Source organism: Glycine max, chromosome 3 (assembly GCF_000004515.6).
Source record: "Glycine max cultivar Williams 82 chromosome 3, Glycine_max_v4.0, whole genome shotgun sequence".
NCBI lineage: Eukaryota > Viridiplantae > Streptophyta > Magnoliopsida > Fabales > Fabaceae > Glycine > Glycine max.
The window spans coordinates 6,236,860-6,252,832 of NC_016090.4; the positions used below are offsets into that span (position 1 = coordinate 6,236,860).

General features: G+C 33.6%; 1 protein-coding gene across 7 annotated transcripts; it reads left to right on the forward strand.

The window, feature by feature from the left end:
* Positions 1-186: 186 nt before the first annotated feature.
* On the forward strand, positions 187-15,233 carry LOC102662162 (uncharacterized). 7 transcript variants are annotated; one of them, XR_005890691.1, is made up of 14 exons: positions 187-4,553; positions 4,652-4,730; positions 4,844-4,905; positions 5,178-5,348; positions 5,570-5,677; positions 5,823-5,891; positions 6,185-6,742; positions 7,890-7,974; positions 8,744-8,854; positions 11,013-11,167; positions 11,270-11,323; positions 11,941-12,016; positions 13,033-13,123; positions 13,698-15,233. XR_005890691.1 is itself a non-coding variant. In XM_041013965.1 (4 exons), the coding sequence occupies exons 1-4, from the start codon at positions 11,280-11,282 to the stop codon at positions 13,814-13,816; spliced, it is 330 nt and encodes a 109-aa protein (XP_040869899.1). In that variant the 5' UTR covers positions 11,186-11,279; the 3' UTR covers positions 13,817-15,233. The 7 variants fall into 7 exon arrangements, 1 of the variants encoding a protein (XP_040869899.1); XR_005890688.1 differs by having other exon boundaries at positions 5,570-5,891; XR_005890687.1 differs by having other exon boundaries at positions 5,570-6,742.
* Positions 15,234-15,973: the final 740 nt, after the last annotated feature.

Below are 15,973 nucleotides of genomic sequence, written 5' to 3' on the forward strand. Positions count from 1 at the left end.
ATGATAGTTGATAGTTGATAGTTTTAGAGAATTGTTTTAGAATGAGGGCTATGTCATTGATTTCTTGGATGATAAATTACAACATACCAATTACCTATTTATAGGCTCAATCACCAACCTCTCAATGGTGGTGAATGTTAATTTTCTACATTACTTTAGGTCTTTCTAGAGTTTTCATGATAGTTCTAGATTCTTCTATCTTATACATACACTTATAGTTCTAGATTGTTCTGCCATATTCATACACACTATAGTTCTAGGATATTCTACTATTTTCAGACATATTATATTTAAGAATATTCTAGAAATTTATAGCAATTTCAACACCTTCCTATTTGAGGCAATGTTCTTTATTATTTTCGCTATACCCAAAGGATTATGAATTTCTTAGTCTTGAGGTAATTAGGCTTTGGGGGGCACTTGGTGTCCTTGCATCACCTAGAAAGAATGAGACATCGGAAGATGTGTCAAACAGTATCTGGATGAATTACTATCAAGATCTTTCGTTGAAGATTTTTTGGATGGTGGTGGCACCTTTTATAGATTTAAAATTCATGATTTGGTGCATGATCTTGCTGTATTTGTTGCAAAACAGGAGTGTCTACTTGTAAATTCCCACATGCAAAATATTCCCGAGAATATTCGGCATCTGTCTTTTGCTGAATACAAGTTGTCTTGGAAATTCATTCACCTCAAAATCGGTAGCTGTGAGAACCATAATGTTTCCAAATGGTCCAGAAGGAGGCAGCGTCGAATCTTTGCTAAATACTTGTGTGTCAAAGTTCAAATTATTGCGAGTTTTGAATTTATGTGATTCGACATGCAAGACTTTGCCATGTTCCATTGGTAAGTTGAAACACTTGAGATATTTCAACATTGAAAATAATTGCAACATCAAGAGACTCCCCAATTTTGTTTGCAAGCTCCAAAATTTGCAATTGTTGAATGTTTCGGGATGCGAGAAGATGAAAGCATTGCCCAAAGGATTAAGAAAATTGATTAGTCTTCGGCATTTGGGGATAACTACAAAGCAACCTGTTTTGCCATACAGTGAGATTACCAACTTGATCTCGCTTGCAGATCTGTATAATGTATCAAGCCATAATATGGAGTCTATCTTTGGAGGGGTGAAGCTCCCTGCTCTTAAAACATTGTATGTTGCTGACTGTCATAGTCTGAAGTCTTTGCCACTGGATGTTAAAAACTTTCCAGAACTAGAAACTCTGGCTGTTATAGGTTGTGTTAATCTGGACTTAGATATGTGGAAGGAACACCATGAATAACAGAACCCCAAGTTGAAGTTAAAATATGTTGCATTCCAGGATTTACCATAGCTGGTGGCCTTACCTCAACGGGTATTTCAGACTGCGACAATCTTGAAGTGCTTCCGGAGTGGCTGTCAACTATGACTAATCTGAAATCACTTCTTATATTAGATTGTCCAAAGCTTATATCTCTCCCGGATAACATCCATCACCTCACCGCACTTGAAAGGTTGAGAATTGTTGGTTATCCTGAACTATGTAGAAAATGCCAGCCCCATGTCGGTGAGTTTTGGTCCAAAATATCACATATCAAAGACGTCTTCATTAAAGAATTAGAAAAGCTGGAGGAAGAAAAAGACGAATAGGAATGATTTGTTGACACATATAACCATTGAAGCTCCTTTGGCAACCCCTAGACGTGGATCAGGAATGGTCAAACGTGAAAAAAGAGGAGACCATGATGTTTGATTTATTGTGTTGGACGTGATTGACGTATTGAAAATTGATTTTGGGTGAAGTTACCCTGGAGCTGCTTCTGCGTCATGGGAGAATCAATTCTCAGATTCCAATGTTGGATTTTTCTTTTTTCTCCTTCACTCTGTTCCATTGTCCATCAAGTTAATGCATGCGTGTGTTTTTTTTCCGCCGCCTATTTTATGTTTAGCTTATTATTTTGTTGTTATTTTTATACTCGTATATGTTTACTATGATCTCCACTGCCTGTTGTTTTTATACTGTTATTTTGTTGCGGAACGGCTATATTTGGTGTTGTTGTAGCATTTTATAAGGTTATTTTGTTAACATTTTATTTGGTGCTGTTGTCAGTGCTATTATATTGCTTGGTTAGGACTAAAGTGTTATTTCTTGGTTCATAATGTTGGTTCTTTGCCCGTAGAGCAAAAACAGTGGTTACTAAAATAAAAACAAAATAATTTGGTAACTAACTAGCTAACCCTGTAATCACCTAGGCAATTGGGATATTACACACTGCCATTTTGGTAAATTATAATGCAAAAGACACCCACAAACAATTAATATCTATTTTCGTAATTTTACCTTCAAAATTAATTTTGATAGTTACTTTTCAAATATCATAAATTGTGAAAAATAATAGTATTTTTCCCTCCTGTCCTTTCTCCCGAGCCCTTCTCTTCCATTTCCTACCACCATTATTACTCATACTGTTTATTTCCTTTAATCCTAAGGCGTTGTGTTATCTTCATTTTCCTTTCTATCACAGGGTCTATCATATTTTTAGTAGTTTTTTCATTCCCTTCTTTCCTTATCAACGCAGTCTCTTACATCAGTCATTACACTTAGACATAGAGTTTCAGGTATTACCTATATATATATATATCCCATTCCATTCATTTAATATCAAGGCCTCAGGTCACAACACAGACCCTTAACATATTATCCAGAATATCCACTATTAACAATGCTGATTATAAATATTAATCATCAAAGTATCTCAAAATATCATAAGTATACCATCAGCATACCTATAAGAGAGAACCATTTAAATTTCAAAATAAAGGAGTTCTCTCTAAATCTATTACTACCCTTATCTCTATAGTTGCATTTAAATTTCATTGCACTTATCCCATTTGATAAAATTTCCCATTGATTTGCCAACTCGTTCTGCAATCTCTTTTGTACTGAAACCCACTAGAAAATCATAAACCCTAATCCAAAATGGACAACGATTAAGATTGACCTTCCCAGGATTTTCTTCTATATTCATTGATAAATTGAGAACCACCAATCTTCTATCGAAGCACCATGACCCTCCTTCTTCAACTTGTGCTCGATCGTTTTCATGTAGGAACCTAAAGGTGTAAAGGTTCCTTCCTCCTTCTTTGATTTCTACACCCCATGCACCTTCCAAATTTGAGCTATTGTTGCCATGAAAGCCTAGTTGTTGAAAGATCCCCGAGTTAGAATCTTCCCTACTAGCAAAGCCTAATTTCTTTCGATTCCTACCTTCTCACCCACTCTCCATCGAAGCTTCAATCTAAACCTCTTCCTCTTTCGTAAACTTCACTTTGCGCCATTGTTCCACATCATACCCTGTCTCTCACGATCGAGACTCCTAACTAACCCTCCCTCAATGTAGGTAGATCCCTGAATCAAGACCAAGAAACAAAATCTTAGAACCCTTATGATGATGTCACTAGCAGGAAACTAGCTTAGCAAGATGAAGGGACTCATTCATCATGCAAGATGAAGGGGCTTATTGATATACTTGATTTTTACATATAAAGAAAATTCATGTTGTCTTGCCAACGAATCTGACTCCATTTGCATATAGAGTAAATTACATTCGAATTCCCTGTGTTTTTTCTCAAATTGCACCGGATACCCTTTCCTTTTTTTTTATTACATTACTTTTACCCCTCTTCTGTTATAGTCGTTAACTAACGTCAATTAAAATATGTGAGCAGACAAAATTACCCTAATATCTTTGTTATATTTTGTCCTACAACTGTGGCATGCAATAAATCCATGCACTACTACAGAAAGCATTTTTCACGATGTTACTTTTAGATCAGTTGATAAAAAACCGATTTAGAAAGAACACGGTAGCATTTTTTAAATTAAAATTCAACAGTTTTATGAAGGTTTTACAAAAAATTGTCATAAAAGTTATCATTCTAAGGCAGTTTTGTAAAATCCGTCTTATAATATTTTGCACCTATATATATATATATATATATATATACATATATATATATATTATTTCTTTTTCTCCTGTGGGACTCGTAAGAAGAACCCTAGGCTGCCATTATCACCTACACTGAGCGCACTCTACGTGATCCCGACGATTCTAATTCCAGATCCAAACAACGGAAGCTTCTTGAAGCAATTGTGGATCTATTCCCCTTGGAGAAAGCCGCGTTTCCGATCCACTCCCTCTGCTGCCTCCTCCACTACGTGAGAATAGAACAACAACGTGATGATATAATTCCTCTCTCCTTTACATGGTGTCGTTCTTCTCTATCCTCTTTACATCGACGGGGGAGACGTGATTCTCAAAAACTTGAAAGCAATTAATACTTTGATCCTCTTCCTCAACCCTTCCCTCTTAAAAAAATTCACATCACAATGCAGACTATACCTTATTTCCCAAACAACATTCTCTCGTGAATGCGCTTCTGATTCTTTTTGTTTATGTGAACTCCTTGTGCAATCGAAATTCCAAAACAATGTCGTCGCGGCAAGTGGTGAAGCGTGCTAAATACAAAACCATACTGTCAAAGACCTTGGCACCCCTGTGTCCTCAAATTGGTGCGATTCACATTCCCACTTTGTTTGTTTATTCAATCTTTCGTGAAATCCCAGTTGAATATTTTATTGAATTTTGTTTCCTCTCTCTCTCTCTGCAGACTCAAGATAAGTTCGTTTTCAAGCCGAATGATCCTACCTCAAAAACCAAGCTCGATGTGGAGTTCTGATTTATTCAGGGTACTTACGAGTCCTTAAACTGATTATTAATTGCATGAGTATTTTTATTGATACTGCGTATGCATGATTTTGATTGTGTCGTTTTTTTTTGGCCTTGATGGGAAACATTTTAGGTCGTAAAGTCACTAAAGAGGGATCAAAGAAACCAGCATGGCTTAATCTTATCCATGCACAGGTTTTTTTATTTTTATTCTTGCGGCTCTTGTTTACATTTGATGTGCCATTTATGTTGCCTTAGTGTTGTGTTGGTTCCATATATATATATATATATATATATATATATATATATATATATATATATATATATTATTCTTGCGGCTTTATGATTGTGTACTGCTCATTTGAATTTTTAATGCTTTTGGTTCACTAAGTAGTACTACACTTAACATGCTCATGTCTCTTCCTTTTTATCTGAATTTTTATGAGTATTACAATGTGATGTTGAAGGGAAGTTACAGAAGACAATGAAATTGCTCTGGGGTGCTAGAATCAGCAAATCCACTGAAATTGGAATCACTTTTCAGCAGGCTTCCAAATATGTTCAACATAGTTATCCTCTCTATTCATGGATACTTTGGCCAAGCAGATGTCCTAGGATTGCCAGACACTAGAGGCCAGGTGGGAATTTTTCCTATTCAATGATTTCATTTAAGAAAAAGCTATGCAGTCAAAAACTTTGTTCCTAAATCTTTTAAAGATGCTTTTTTGTCTAACAACCACTCTTGAATATAGCTGAATATGGTCAAAAGTATGACTTTTTTTTTTCTGGTTTTGTAACACTACTCTTTATTGAATAACTTCGATGAGGCTGGGGCTTCTTCTTTTTTTTTTTGTAACAGGTGGTATATATTCTTGATCAAGTAAGGGCTTTAGAGGAAGAGCTACTCCATAAGATTGAGCTGCAAGGCCTTGACGTGAAGCCTCAGATTCTTGTGGAAAGCTACTAAGTACTAACTACTAATACAAAAGATATAAACCTGGATGATAGTTTTTAATTATTTTAATTTTTTGTTATTGCTGCGCAAGATAGGCTTACACTCTTTTATTTATTGTTATTGTTGTGCAAGATTGATGCATGTTTGATAATGACAGGTTGACTGGTAATAAATGACATATCCATTGTCTACATGTTGTGTTTTGTGATATTTGGCTCAGTCATAGGTAAGAATGCAACCAGTGTACTGTGTAACCACTACTACAAATTGTTCATTTAACATCATCAAACCTACATCGGTTGTTGGAAAACCGATTTAGTAAAACATGCGGTGGCATTTTCATTATTTAAACCAACTTTTTGAAGAAATGAATGACGGTTTTATAAAACCGCCTTTGATTTGAATGTTTCGAAAGCGGTTTTATAGTTAGGACCGTCTTTAAATTATCATATTTTTATTTTTTATTTTTTATTTTCTAACATTGCAAACTAGCTATGACTTTTCATTTTCCCTCCTTAGGTTTATGGAGGTTTCCTTCGTTCCTTCCTCTCTACTACAGCTATGGCGAAACCTAGGCGAGGTCGTGGCTCCCCCTCCGGTTCCGTTTCTAGCTCCTCCTTTGGTTCCTCTTTCCCCTCCGACTCCCGTTCCTCCAGTCGCTCACGCTCCTTTTCTCAGTCTTGTTCTCCCTCGTGCTCCAAATCCTGTTTCCCCTCCTCCTCCTCTTCCTCCCGAAGCTCCCGCAGCCTCAGCCGTCCCCCGCAAAGGAGCCACTGTAAGGGGGTTTTGGAGCGCCGCCAGAACCATCGTGTTTTGCGGATCTCGACGGTGGCAGAGAGGAGGATCCCAAAGAAGATCGTGGCGGAGATGAGGGACATGAAGAGGCTGTGGACGGCGGGGAGTGGCCCAAGAGGGATTTGACGGCGGCGAAAGGGGAGAGAAAGAGAGAGATGGAGGCTTTGCAGCTGCACTAATTGATGATCCTATGTGGGTGATGAACACTGTCCTTGTTGAGGCTAAGGTCAACACACTTGGTGCCATATATGAACGTGGATTGATTGGAACCTATATGAAGTGGTATGTCATTTCTTCCATTTTCTAAATAGAAATTATATGTGAGGGACTTTGGACTCATTGTATGGAAAATTAGTTTTTGATTGCCTAATTAGATTATTTAGCATCATATCTGATGTTAGCAGTTTTGAATTTCTGGATTATGGATAAGTACATACGTGACTTTATTTAATCTTAATTTAATACATTGTGAGCTTAACCAGCTAAAATTTAAGGGTGGAGACACTTTTACTTGTGCACTTTTTCTGAAAGCTCATTTTAGAGGATTTTTTTTCTTGAATTGTCAAGGAGTGCCACCTAAGTAACTTCATGAAAAAGAGTTTAATTGCTGATTATCTCTCTGCTTCTATGCTAAACTCAACTCAAATGCTACCAACTTTTGAGTTGAAAATCAAATCTTTGTCAATACACTTTTCAATCTAGTAATTATCAAGGATTTAAAAATCAAATCACTACACTTTTCAGCACATGGTAATTGAAGTTTGCAATACACTTTTGTCCTGTATATATATATAGTTTTTTCTTTGCTTTGCCTCTGTTTCTGGTATATATATATATATATATATATATATATATATATATATATATATTTTTTTTTTTTTTTCTTTTTTCACCCACACTCCTGTGCGATTCATGCTACCACTGTCTTTGCAATCATTTTTTATTTTTGAAATTGAGAAAAAAGCTCTATTAGATTTAAGAGCTAACACATATACTCCCACCAGATGCAATATGGACTACTTGATACACGCGACCTCATTGATATAGTTTAAAATCTTTAAAGAATAGTAGTATTATTTTGGGTGCCCTGGCTATCTATAGTGTTTTTTCTCTCATTTATCTATCTCTTGTGTTTTTTTATTGTCTTCATTAAATATCTTTCATTTCTATTTTATTTTTCATTCATCTATGTTATTTTGTTATATCTGTATATAATAGTAAATAATACTAATACTAATAATAATTAAATATAATAGTAACATTAATAATAAAATAAATATAATAAATAATATATATTATTTAATATTTGTTTTTTTTTTACTAATTGGTAGAATATTTTATTTAAATATTTAATATTTTTTATCACACTACAATATTTGTTTAGTATATTTGAAAGGGTGTATTAATTATTGTTTTCTTTAAAATACAGAGTTTGCAGTGGTCACTGCTTATAGTTTGAAAAAGTTTTTGGTGAATTGTCCTAATTGGCCATTATTGATCTCAAGTAATTAGTGGTATGTAAGTCTATCCTGATTGGCCTTATTTTGCTTTCTTTTTGTGCTTAAATTAACTCATGTTCTATTTTGTCTATTGTTGGTATATTATTGGTGTGATACTAATCATACTATATTCTACACGTTGCTAGTAGGTAAATTTTATAATCATTTTGTTGATACATAATATTTATAATCTTGATACACACCGGTTCTATATAATTATTTTTTATATTCATTTTGTTGATACATAATATTTATTATCTTGATGATTAGTATTTATTAAAGGATTTAACTGATATTTTTAATAAAAATATTCTTTTTCAATCATGAAATTAGGTTCAGCAGCATTCGAATTTGATGATCCATTTTATATAATTTAACATTACAGCAACTGCTCTTTAAATTTTTTAACTAGGATAAAAATGATATATTGATATTATTTTCTTTATTTTCTTACTTGAGTTCATATAATTTTGCATGTAAATTTTTATTTTTTCCTTTGCATATAAACTTTATGTGGTAGTCACTCTCAAAAGTGTAGACATTCATTAATGATATTATCATTGACTTTTATATCAAGTAAGCATAGTAGCAGAAACTATAACCTTTATGGATTCAAGCCTAGGATTTTGCTATAATTTAAACATCTTGAGATTGATTTGAACATCTTTTTATAAATTTTTACATCTGAGATTCATCTCACTTGAGGTAGTCCCTCTCCATACAATATAAGGAATCCAGTGCAACTTTTTATTGACTTCTGTTTTTCCTTTATTTTCTATTTCAGCAGGATAATTTATATGATTGTGGCCTCTTTTTGCTCCACTATGTGGAAGGTTTTCTGGAAGAAGCTCCAATCAACTTTAACCCTTTCATGATAACAAAGTCCTCCATCTTTGTGAGTGATTGCCCATTGTATCAAAACTTGAACTTGATATGTAATCTCATTTTGCATTTTCAGTGATATAATGTTTGACTTTAGGTTTCATTTCAATTTCTCAATTGGCATCATTGTTGTTGTATCTTGCATTCAGGATTCTCTGATGATGCTCTGGCTGATTCTATCCAGTGCTATGCTAGACGAGAAAATTTTAGGAAAATCATGACAATATGCATACTCCTATGGCACTCTGCCCTAGGAATTTTTCTTTTTTTTGGTTATGTTAATATGCTGAATTGCCTTTGACTTTGCTTAGTAATTTTATTCTGCTTGTATAGACTTTGACTTTGCCTTTGCCTTTGCCTTTGCCTTTGACTTTGCTTTAAAAAGGTATATTATGTGCATGTTAGAAATGATGTGACTTGACCTTGGGTGAACTACAAGCATTATCGATAAACATTAGTTATTAGTGTGAACCGTGGGACTTGCCAGATAACTAATTAGATGCTTACTCACACACGCAACATTTTTATTATATATGTTGTGCATGGATATGTATCTTGTAGAACTGATTTATTTTTCTAGCTAGTAACGTTGTTCTTGGAGAAATCATTAGTTGATATAAATTAAACATTTCGAATATAAACAAAGATCTGTAATTTAAATGTGACTTAAACGTTTTTTAGTTCATAAAAATATATTTTCTCTTAAAGTTAATATCTTATATATTATTTATTTTTAGTTTCTAAATGTTACAAAATATGTACTTATAATTATATACTAGTTTTCTTTTATATGTATATATAATGCTTATAATTAATTACTAGTGAGGAGATTTGCTAAATTTAAAGACTAAACACAAATGAAAAATTTATATGAATTACAACTAAAAAAAAACTATAGGCTTAAACATATTTTTAGTTCTTACAATTTATTATTTTTTTATTTTTGTTCTTATAATTTTTCATCAAAATATTCTAATTTTTCATCAATGCCACATAAAACCACTGTTTCTGATAAAACCAAAACCACTGCTTGATAGGGTGGTTGTTGTAGTCACTGCAACTGAGATGTTGATGTTGCTGCTACTACATCACATGATATTGTCTGCAATTTCAGACCTCCTTTGTTAATGTAGTTCATTGCTCATTCTTGTTAATATTCTTACCAAGGATTAGACACTACCACAAATGATGCATTTTACGACACACATTCTAAGACGGTTATTTGGGACCGTCTTAGAATGTGACGCGGTGGCAAACTTGTAATTAAGTTACTTAAAAATTATTTTTTACAACGTTTATTCTAAGACAGTTGTTATTAACCGTCTTAGAATGTGCTTTAGTGGAAAATTTGTAATTATCAACATAATAACAACGACGGTTTTTAAAAAAACCGCCTTCGTTTTAATGTGTTTTATACAGCTGGCACCAACAGCTTTCTCATGAGTCCCCGTCTAGGTCGTCACGACACAAATTTACCCTAATCACAAATCTGCTTGTGTCCTTTGAAATCTCTTCCATTTCTCCCTCTACTCTCTTGCGCTTTCCCTCTGACTCTTCGAGTCAGCCACCAACTCAGCGCCGCTCAAGCACCACTCATGGCACGGGGCCGTAACGGAAGGCGAAGCACTCCACTGTGTCGAGGTCTATCTTAAGGTGCGTCGTCATGCTGAACGTGGGTTTTTCGTCAAAGTCGTGACGGCCGAGCCTGTCGATGTCGCCGTTAGGGGTTACGTTAACGGCGTAAGGGAAACCAGTGTCGTTTTCCATTGTGTATTTGCAGGTTTTAACGTAGCAGCTGCAAAGCGTGGGTTTATTTGCAGGTTTTAGCTCCACGTGCTATTGCGGTGTCGTTTTGGTGGTGGATGATGGGCTTTGTTTGGTTTTAGCTTTGTGAATGGTGGTGGTGGGGGTTTAGGGTTTGTGTTTGGGGTTTTTCTTCTGTTCTGAGGGGTGAAACTGCGTTGAGCGGTGGAGAGGGTCCATAAGTTGCCGATGGTGGTGTTGTGACTAAGATTGGTTTTGGGACCATTTTTATGGTGAGTGCGAACATGAGGGAGAGAGGGTTCAAGAAAAGTTTGGGGACAATTTTTGTGGTGATACTGCTGATTTTGTTAAGCAGAATTTTTGGCCAAAGCTTGTGCCTAATTTGCAATCTGCTATTCCGATGATAGTGACCACGCCTGAGAAATGGGATACCATTACACGCAAGAGCAGTGACATATCATTGTCCATGGTGGTAAAGCTCTTAATTATTGATGAAGTCCATCTACTCAATGATGATAGAGGTCCTGTGATAGAGGCTCTAGTTTTCAGGACCCTACGGCAGGTAACGCATATGTCTTATTTCCTCTTTTTTTTTCATGTACAAATTTAGTTAGGAGATTTGCTTAGATTTATTTTATTTTCTTTTGTATATATGAATTTTCAGACATTGGCTTATGACAGCTAGCCTGATATCTATCTTATTTGTTCCACATATAAGGTGAGCTTCCTATATGATTGATTTTGCGTTGGGTACTTGGGTTGTATGATATCCTTGGCTAATTCTATTTAGTGGAGATAATGTTAATATTTATTTTAGGTAGAATTACTTTGGCATTCTAGAAGATTTTCTTGCCATGCAGGTGGACTGAATTATCAGTTGAGGCTGTGAGGTAGCAGTTCTACCCCGGGGTGTTACATATATATTTTTTTATTGAAACATGTATGTGGCAGACAAATTGGGTCGTGAGATGCCAAGTTGAATAGTTGTGGCTTCATTGTGGAGATTGAGATGACTGAAATGACTTGCATAATGTGAGAGATAAGATATAAAATTAAGGTCTCACAAAATATTAATGATTCCATCTTTTGAGTGATAAGCCTCCTATATTGGTCCATTTCCATATGAAAATTGCATCTATAGTCTTGATCAAAATCTCACTATCCCTATGTCCTTTGCATTGCATTGTTTCAGACACCACATTCGTCCGAAACCAACTCAAAAAAAGCAAATGACTATAATAATACTATTATTATATGCCACTCTATTGTTATAGACTCCTAGTAGTTATGATAATATTGTAAAATCTAAAAAGCTTTGGTTTTTCCACTTACAAGCCCTATATGCTATGCTGCTGCTGCTACTTCACTCGAGTGGTATTTCCAAAGCAAAGCAGAAAGACAAAAACCGCAGGTTCTTTCTTTTATCTCTCTTACCTATCCCATTATTTTATTATTTCTTAGCTCTTTTTTTTCTCTCACCGTGTGTTTAGCTAAAGGTTAAAGCTATATCAGTATTAGGTTTCTTTGGGGAGATAGCAACTATGAGGATGATCGCTCTAAATAAATTATAATATTTTTTAATTTATTTTCACTCATTTATCTATCTCTTCATCAAATATCTTTCATTTCTATTTTATTTTGTTGTATCTATATATAATAGTAAATAATACTAATAAAAATTAAATATAATATTAACATAAATAATAAAATAAATATAAAATAATATATATGGCATGGGTAATATTGAGGCCATTAAATGCCAAAAGGCAAAGCAATGACCCAAGGGTGCATTATACTGATGTAGTCAACGGAAGGAAAAAATATGCTTTCTATTTAGGAATGACCCAATGGCACGGGTAATATTTAGTTAGAACGTAACTATTTAGGAATTTAATTAACTAGTCATTTAAAAATATGTTTTCTCTAATTCCTAGAAAATTGATGTTAAAATTTCAATTTCTTCTTAAGTTTATTGTAGTAGGTCTACAATTATTTATTTTCTGAGTTTCATTGTTATTCTAGGATTTCCTTGGAAAGGAATTTGCTGTTTCTTCTCAAGTTTATTGTAATAGGTCTAAATATATTGTAGACAAATTATAAAAAAATAGATACGTGTTCTAATTTATATTAATTTTTACTATTTTGAATTTAAATATTTTTTAACCCGTTTCTAATTTGCTAAGTTCTCCTCATATTTTAGTATTGGGATTTGGATCTGAGCATCGTGCAGGGTGATTTAAATGCGAAAAATAAATTTTTGACAGATATTATTGCAAGCTACGAAGATGTCTTTGAATTGGTTATATGGTTATTTAGAGACTATCTAAAATTGAAACATTTGTAATGATGATACGGTGTGTTTTAAAAATATAAACTAAACCATATATATGCTTATCTTCAATGCATTTGTTTTTTTTGTTTGGTCAGCGCTTGCTCTCATCTTCAATGGACAAAATAGTGCGACTGTGGCATTTGTCTAACAAGTCTTGTCTGAAAGTTTTTTCCCACGGTGACTATGGTGAGCACATCCATCTATCACATCTTGCATGCTCTCTTCTTTGCTTTTCCCTATTCTCAATAGAGTTTATAGACTACACTCGACTCCTTTTGGCACAATAATATTAAGTAATTGTCAAAGTACATGCAATTGTGTTAGCAATACACTTTACACTTATTATTGTACTTTTCAACACATGACTATTGGTTGAAATTTATCATTTTATCAATTTCAATAAATTTCAACTAATAACAAATAGTTTGTTGGAAATAATGTATTTGGAAGTGTGATGCTAGGCATTTCTCAAATTTGAATTAGATTCACAACATGACTATCCAGGGAGTTAGTCATTTAGTCATGTATTTTAAATTTCTCAAAGATGAATTTGGGGAAAAAGTGGCCTGTGAATATATAGTTACTTTTTTTTTAGTTGGAAAAGGGTGGTAAAGACAAATTATTATTGACTAAATGACAAATTATTGTTATTTATACATTCCAAGTATATTTCTTAAAAGAAAATACTACCTACGTCCCTAACCTAAATATAAGACTCTTTTTTGATTCATGTTACTTTAAATATTGTTTTTAATTGCAGGTATTTATCTTAGACTAATTGGAAAGAGGATTTCTACTCCCTCAGATGCAATATCTGTTGGCCTTGAAACGCATTATGTGCCATCTGGAAAGTTAAGTTTATTTAAGGATGCCCTCTAGATTACAAACTTGTATGTTAGTTTCAAATTAGTTGTCAATATTCTAAGAACCATTATTACATATATATTCTACCATGCTAATAATGTTACATATTCTAATGCCAATTAGTTGAAACTTCTATTGTATGATAATGTAAATTGTTGGGAAAATGTAGACTATATAAAAATCAAGCAGAAAAAGGTACAAAAATAAATAAATTAGACTAGACATACTAAGACGATTATGGGAAAACTGTCTTAGTATAATGGACCTTCTACGACGGTTATGTGTTTAACCGTCTTAGAAAGATGACTATATTAAGACGGTTTTTTCCGTAACCGTCTTAGTATAGTTTGTATATCTATAACTTTCTAAGATGGTTGTGTGTATAACCGTCGTAAAAAGTTTATTATACTAAGATGGTTTTTCTTTAACTGTCTTAGTATAGTCTGTGTATGTAAGACTTTCTAAGACGGTTACACGTATAACCGTCGTAGAAAGTCTATTATACTAAGACGGGTTATATCGAAAACTGTCTTTGATAAATAACACATACTAAAACGGTTATTCGAATAACTGTCTTAAAAAGTTGACTTTACAAAGACGGTTACAAAATCGTCGTTATAAATATACGTTGATTTTACGACACTGCGTTCTACGATGGTTAAAAACCGTCGTAAAATGTTCTTTAAAACCGACTTAAAAACCCATTTCTGTAGTAGTGAGAATGCTACATTTTGTTTCCAATGTAGGTTTTGCTTTGCATGATATTAATGAGGGGGTTATCTATGAATGTCAAAATGGAAATAAATTAATGGTATTGATATGTGAAGTCAAACTTTTGTGATGTTAGTTCTCTTTGAGTTGTGAAGATGATAGATTATTTGATTTACTGAGAACTGATTCATTTTGACTTTGATATTGATTCTTTGTTTTCTTATTGCTCACATTTGGCACTATGTTATTTCAGTTGATGGATATTCGTGTTGATGAAGCTGCACATACCATGGAAATGCACCTAGCTGCCATATCTTGCCAAATATTGATGCAGGCACCAGGTGAAAATTGTACCCATTTTAGTTGGTGTTGTTAGATCATAAAATCGTTGAATGTAGCTATTAGATCATAACTACATATTTGTATTACCTTGTGTGAGTGAAATGACAAATTGTTATTTAACTATAAGTTTTTTTTTCTATTGTACTGCTAGCTACTAAAACATATATACAAGAAGGTAGCTTCTTCTACTTATTAATTAACTATTTTGATAGCTAAAATTTGACATGAGTTTATAAATTAAGTCTCTTATGAGACATTACCTAGCTAGAACGCCACAAAAATTCTACATCGGTTCTGGAGGTACAAACGATGTAGAATGTGGACATTCTACATCGGTTCTGGAGGTATAAACGATGTAAAATGTAGACATTCTACATTGGTTCCGAAGATACAAATGATGTAGAATATGAACATTCTACATCGGTTCTAAAGTACAAACGATATAGAATATCTGCATTCTACATCGTTTATACCTGCAGAACCGATGTAGAATGTCCATATTCTAAATCGTTTGTTCCTTCAGAACCGATGTAGAATGTCCACAATTCTAAGACGGTTCTTTAACCGATGTTGTTATTCAACAACAGGGGTCTATCACCACGTGTCATAACCGGTGTAAAATGGTCATTAGAACCGATGTAGAAAGCCTTTTTTTTAGTAGTGAACTATTTTCTTTTTTTGATATTTTCCATTTCTCAATACAATTGCTTTTTTTTTCAGGATTGAATTTCTTCACAATGAATGACTACAGCATCCAATTTTTGTTTTATTTCATCTATATAAATTTACAAATTTCACTGGCTTTTTTATTGGCTTCCCTATTTTCAAAAGTTAAAACTGCTACAGGTTTGATGATTGTTATTAAGTTGTTGTATTAGTATTTTCATCTATCTTATCTGATTATTGTTGTTTTTCTCTCATTTTCTTTTTTATGTAATTGCAGTACTTGCATACATAGGTTTGTTTAACTGGGCTATTAGTTGGCTTTCTTTTCCAATTTTTTGTTCAAGACACGTTGTTTCCAAGTAAGTCAAAAAATGACTGAGAAATGATACCCATCTTGGGTCATTGATGTGATTTTTCCTAAATATTTTGATGTTGCTAGTTTAATTAAAGACC

What these genes read in the sequence shown, in the direction of transcription:
- LOC102662162 (XM_041013965.1), top strand. Translation starts at nt 11,280, where the DNA reads ATGACAGCTAGCCTGATATCTATCTTATTTGTTCCACATATAAG. An exon ending in TTATTTGTTCCACATATAAG is followed by an intron (nt 11,324 to 11,940) that starts GTGAGCTTCCTA and finishes TCCACTTACAAG; the next exon opens with CCCTATATGCTATGCTGCTG. An exon ending in TTTTTCCCACGGTGACTATG is followed by an intron (nt 13,124 to 13,697) that starts GTGAGCACATCC and finishes TTTTAATTGCAG; the next exon opens with GTATTTATCTTAGACTAATT.